Genomic DNA, 6,342 nt, shown 5'->3' with positions numbered 1-6,342 from the left:
TTTTAAATTGTGTTTACTGAATTGTAACTTGTAATACTCAGAGTATTTTTAGTGGATTTGCTTCACTTCTTGACAAGGTCCCATGAAATAGGTTGTGAGAAATCATGACTGAACCATGTATTAAAGAATGTGTCATATTTATTTTTCTGCATCTTTACTTAAGCTAAATCTGATTTTTATGTGTTCATTAAAGTGGGTAAAACATAGGAGTAGTTAATCAACTTTCATCTATTACGGACAGATTCTTAGATCCATAAAAGGTCCATACAAACTAACAATTTTGACCAACAACAAAAAAATCAAACATAAAGAAATAAAACATCAAGAATTTTACTAACAAGATGTAGTTGTTATATATATTGAGTAAGGGTGACATATTTTTCAGGTCTCACATATATATATCGTGAAGACAATCAGTGTGTGGAGTGTTTGGCTGCCCAAGCTTCTTCAAATTAATGTTTGTTTCGTGGCTTTATTGTGTTGAGTTCTTATCTCTATTTTTTGCCAAGAATTTTTGTGGTCATGGTTTGTTTTCTTTTCGTTCTAGATAGCCTTCTCTTGTTTTTGGCGAGTGCTCTTTTTACCTCGTGAGTTTTTCTCACTTTTTGAATTTGACTTATTATGAGGTATAGGTTCCATACAATTCTACTTATTTCGGCAATAGTACTTGCATCCATATTGGCTTATGTATCTTTTCTTTCTTCCATATTTTTGGATTGTCAGATTCAAATTCTATTTTTGTTTGTTTTCTTGATTTATATACACTATTAGAAATATAGGCTTCTACTTCATTTTTTTACACAAAACATAATAAAAAAATGAAGTAAAGCTTCTAAATAGGCTTTACTTAGCTTATGGGAATGATACTTTAAAAAAAAAATAGGCTACTACTTCGCTTTTATAAAAAAAAAAAAAAAAAAGTAAAAATAGCAATAAGACAATGGTCACGGGGGGGGATTCTACTTCTATTTTTATGAAAGAACCGAAGTGGAAAAATGTGTGTACCAAACATAACCTTTACTTAATGTGAAACCCTTTTACAATAATATCTAAATTAAATATTCATAAAACAATAATTTATTCAAAATGCACAACTAATATCCATGCATACAATAATATATTAACTAAAAGTAATTGTTTAATATAAACATCTAATATCTCAAATCCATAGCGGCGTCAGTATCGTCCCTTTTCGATGTTTGAAGTTTTAGAGACCATTTCAATAAGCATCACTGATACGATTTCTCAATTTCGTCCAACTCTTATTCATCGCCATTTATGGTAAATATAAAAACATACAATTATTACAAAACAAAAAATATGAATGTCAAATATTATGTCGTTTTATGATTTCTTATGATAACTTATGAAGTTAAATACTATCCCGACCCTATCCTCGACCCTATTCCAACCCTCAACCCTATCCCGACCCTCGACTCTATGATGAACCTATCCCGCCCCTATTCTGACCCCAACCCTATCCCAAACCTATTCCGAACCCCACCCTATCTCGGACCCTCGACCCTATCTCGACCCATGACCCCGACCCCTGATCCCTGAACCTAACCCCCGACAATTTAAATATTATAAATTAATACATATATCTACAAAACAATTGAGCAGCATCTCCCCTATACTAATGACCTCTCAATTTGTAAACAGTTAAAAAAACAATTCTAATATCACATAATATATTTATTCCTTATATCTCGGCCACACACAAAAATTTTCCAAAACCTATTTCACTAATACACACAAGTTTATAACATTTTGTTATCACCACATCACACAATATGTAGCTCAGAACCTACTTCACTATGGATGAATATTTAGGATACTCAAACTCTAGCAATTGTATTTTATAATAATATTAAATCAACAAATAAGAGACACACCTCTTGCGATCAATTAATATTCATAAAAATTAAGAATTAGGTCATTTAAATAAAAACAGAATTAATATTCAATTTCATTAAATTTGGGCAAAAAAAATGGGGACTTTCTACTTCATTTTTTATGTATAAATCGAAGTAGAAATTAGGGTTTTTAATCCGGTTTGTACATAAAGAGCGAAGTAGAAATGTTTATATAGGTCGCATGATCAATTGTCCAAACCTTTGTACGTCACTTTTTATGTATAAACCAAACTAGAAACCCTACTTTCAACTTCGGTTTATACATTAAAATCAAAGTGGAAAGTCTTTTTTTCACTTTGGTTTTTCACCACTTTTTACTTCACCTTGAACTACTTCAATTGTGAATTTATGTGAAAACCAAAGTGGTAGCTCCATTTTTTTGTAGTGATATATATTGGATGAGAAGATTTTCCCTTCCCTCTTGTTTCTTTCAAAAATAAAAATCAAATTATTAGGACATGTACTAGTATTAATTGCTAGATAATTAAGAATATAAAAATGAGAAGAAGTACTAGAACATATGACGCACAAAACAAATTAAAATAAAATAAGAACACTGTTACATGAATAGGTTTTTCCTTTTGTTTTCAAAATTTACCATCTCACCAACCAATTCCAAAACCCAGTAAAATCAATACAAAAGAAGAAGAAAAAAAATCGATTGTATACCTTTTTCTACTCAACGTAGTCTGTTGAAGAACACTATATGTATATTGGCCTATAATGTGTGGCTTGCAAAATAAGCCACAACCATTTTTTTTTTTGCTTGGTTATTAATATAGCCCCCACACAATTTGATTTCTAACATTGTGTGTCAATAAATCATTGTATATATGAAAAATATAATTGTACGAGAAGTTATCTTTGTCAGTGAACTGTTTATGCTGTCAGTCTTATTAATTTTGTTGCATAGAGAGAGCATTAGCGGAGTTTTCCTCGTGATGAGACGAAGAAGAACATATAGAGAAAATCTCTTCAACTGTTCCATTCATGTAATCCCTGAACTTTTCGTACGACATGCATTCTTCTGTCGTTTCGGGCTTCATTAGCTTCATCTCTTCTAAGTTGATCTGTGGGAAGTCATCTAGTTCTAAGGGTGGATAAGCCAGTTGGTAAAGGCTCTCATAGCTTGGCATTTGCATTTCCTATACAATTTTGGCAAACAAACAAGAAAATATTAATCAATTGTAATTTATACTATTCTTACTTTATTTTAAAATGCATACCTGAAAAAAAAAATCATATAATTTTACGAAAAATAAAAACAAACAAATGTGATCATTATCAAGTGATGGTGACTTGACTGTGATGAGATGAGGTGTGTAAAGATGAGCACTTATGTGAGGAAAAACAGGAGGAGAAAGAGGTGAGTCAGTCAAAAAGAAGTCATAGAAGACAGTGAAGAAAGACATGTGAGTCAGTAGTGTAATAGAATTTTTTATAAGAAGGGGAAGCTTTAGGAAAAGAGAGTACTCATGAGTTCAATATTTACTCATCGCAAAAACTTTTGTTACTTTAAGATCAAAAAGACAACTCAAAGGGCTTGTTTTGTGGGCCACATTTTCCAACTCCTATTGACCAATCAATCATGCTGTATGATTTTCGCGTGTTTGAACGTGGTCATATCATCATGATTGATTATTATATATGTATATATATTAATAGATCAAACTCTAGCTAGCTAGCTAGAATATATTTACATACAAGGAAATATAATATGAACCCTAAAGAGGTGTGAATACGAAGCCCTTAGTGACGATAAAGCAGTACTAATAAAGCAGAATCTTATTGCTGAAAATGTAGTGTTTGGCAAAGGAGGTAATTATGTCTTCATTTTTTATCCCTAAAGAAAAAAAAATACCCATAAGAAGATTCTTGTAAATAATCATCATTATAATTTGTTTTGACTCGGTGAAAATATTTACTATATATATTTCACTGTGGATATTTCACTACAGAAATGTCCAAAATAAAATTATTAGATTGATAGTGTTTGGTACGTCATGATTAAAAACTGCGTGTACATAAAAATATATATACATACCTGAACAAGATTGGAGCAATTTACACCAAGAGAGTACAAATCTGCAGCACTATTTGCTTCATTATCAGAAGCAAAAGGAGCCTGAAAATCGTCTAAGACACCATTTTCAGTTGGCGTGCCCTGAGTGAGATCTGATGAAGAAGTTTCGGAAAGAAATTTATTATTATTGGGATAGTATTCATCTTCATTCTCCACTCTTCTGGAAATATGATGATCAACCGTAATATTGGATTCATTTATTACTATAGCTGCTGATTCCTTCTCTGTAGTTCTCCCATTAGTAGTTGTAGTAGAACTATTATTGTCTGGCTTTTCTTCTTTGTTACATTTTGGTATTTGAATTGTCTTCTTGAAGACTCGGCACAGTGCATAAGAATCCTAAAAAAAATAAAAAAAAACTTAATCAAAAGCATCCATTTTGATTTCTTTTTCATGTTCATGTAACAAGTAAGAAATGGCGATCTAGTACTAAAGCAACTCTAAAGAGTAACAAGGGCTAAAATCAGGTGATAAAGAGAAAGAAAGAAAGAAAAAAAAAAGCCGAAATATATATATATGATATAGAGTCTAAAAAACAAAAGTTAATAAGAAGTACATGACCTAAAGCCTAGAACCAAAGACGCTTTCATCATCATCATGTTGATAAGCTATTCCTTTTCTATGGATAAAGAAAAAATATTAAAGGAGCAGGAAAAAGAAGGAGAAAATCCAAAGATGTTTGCTTTTGATGATATTAACATAAAAATTAGATCACAGATGAGCTGCACGCGGTTATTCACGTATAGACTTATGTATATAAAGGGTCCAATTTGAATTAGCTACAGGTACTAGGGACTGACATATACTCGACACCGTGATTCGAAGATCTATCTTGCTTTTCTTTTTTCATCTTTATTTCAATAAAATTTAGGATTCTCTATTTAATGACAAGCTTCTTTCTTTATTTAAATAGTAGAATTAGAGAAAGAATACATAATGATGAGTTTTTTTTTTTTTTTGACATAATATAATGTTGAGTTTTCACAAAGAAATAAAATAATTAATAAAGAATATATATAGATGACTTAAAAACCTATACAAGATGAGATAGAGAAAGAGATAATTAAGACCATATATCGTATCCCTAATTATTTAACTTGGAGCTAGCTATCATTTTCAAGCCCTAATCACTCTCTCTTTCTTTCCCTTGACTATTAAATCGTTTAATCGAACAGTAACAAATTTACTGAGCTACTGATCAAGGAGTGAGGTGGACCACACATTATTAATAAGGCTTTGTAGGGCTCGACTAAAGTGAGAAAAAAAAAACAAATCTAAGAAAAGATCAAAGTAGAGAAGATGGTGGTACGTACCTTCAAAGTAGAGGAAACAGTGCCACCAAGAGAGTCGTCAACGAGGCGATACTCATGCATAACCCAGTTAGTCCTGATGCCATGGGGAGCTCTTCCTCTGTAGTAAACCAAGGTCTTCTTCATCCCAACCGGACGCCGCTGAGAGTGAACCGCCCGGTCTTTTCCGGTTGCCTTCCAATAACCTGCTCTTGTTGCTCGGTTTGTTCTTGACCCGTTCGGGTACTTTCTGTCCCTTGGGCTGTAAAAATACCACTCCATGTCCTTGCTCGGCAAGTACGACTTATCTAAAATTCATTTATATAATACATAACATATTGTTACAAAATACACTAATTGATGCATGGCTTACAATCTAGCAACTGATAATTATTGGTTGTGTTAATGATAATGTTATAAGAGCTCTTTTACTTCGAGACCTTATCAAGATAATTGGGCATCAATCTAACTGATATATATATATAGTGATTTAATAATAATAAAAAAATTATAAAAACTCTTTTAATTCGAGATCTCTTGCTACTATATCTATAAATATATATATATATGTACCTGGCAAATCCCATGGCTCACACTTGTAGAGATCAACTTCTGGGATAATTTCGAGTTCAATTGTTTGACCTGTGATTTTTCGATCCAGATAGTAAGCTACGAGCTCCTCATCTGTTGGGTGGAACCTGAATCCTGGGGGAAGACTCATGGGAGCCATTTTCGTGTGCTGTGGGAGAGAGAGAGAGAGAGAAAGAGAGAGAGAGAGAGTGAGAGAGAGAGTATAGTGAGCTAGAAGAGAACAAAACTGTAGAACGTGAACTAAAATTGGTTGTACGACAATGGTTATATAAGCCACTGTTAGGGGACCAAAATAACTAAGAGAGATAAAATGACTCTTTTGGTTTGGTACAAAGAAGGGAGCTTAGAGTGGTAGAGATAGTAATAATGTGAACAAAACAAGGGTATTATACATAGAATTATTTTTTTCATAAAATGATAATAAGATGAAGAGGGTATAGAAGTAGTACACTTTGGCTTTTTG

General features: G+C 32.3%; 1 protein-coding gene across 1 annotated transcript; it reads right to left on the bottom strand.

The window, feature by feature from the left end:
• Positions 1 to 2,437: 2,437 nt before the first annotated feature.
• LOC133794654 (NAC domain-containing protein 54) lies at positions 2,438 to 6,118 on the bottom strand. Its single transcript, XM_062231999.1, has 4 exons — positions 5,862 to 6,118; positions 5,313 to 5,596; positions 3,961 to 4,338; positions 2,438 to 3,061 (listed from the first exon to the last, which is right to left on the bottom strand). Exons 1-4 carry the CDS (start codon positions 6,016 to 6,018, stop codon positions 2,813 to 2,815), a joined length of 1,068 nt encoding a protein of 355 aa, XP_062087983.1. The 5' UTR covers positions 6,019 to 6,118; the 3' UTR covers positions 2,438 to 2,812.
• Between the last annotated feature and the right edge of the window lie 224 nt (positions 6,119 to 6,342).

This window comes from Humulus lupulus, chromosome 8 (assembly GCF_963169125.1).
Source record: "Humulus lupulus chromosome 8, drHumLupu1.1, whole genome shotgun sequence".
Classification (NCBI taxonomy): Eukaryota; Viridiplantae; Streptophyta; class Magnoliopsida; order Rosales; family Cannabaceae; genus Humulus; species Humulus lupulus.
The sequence above is the reverse complement of the archived record's forward strand: the minus strand, read 5'-3'. Positions and strand labels throughout refer to the sequence as shown.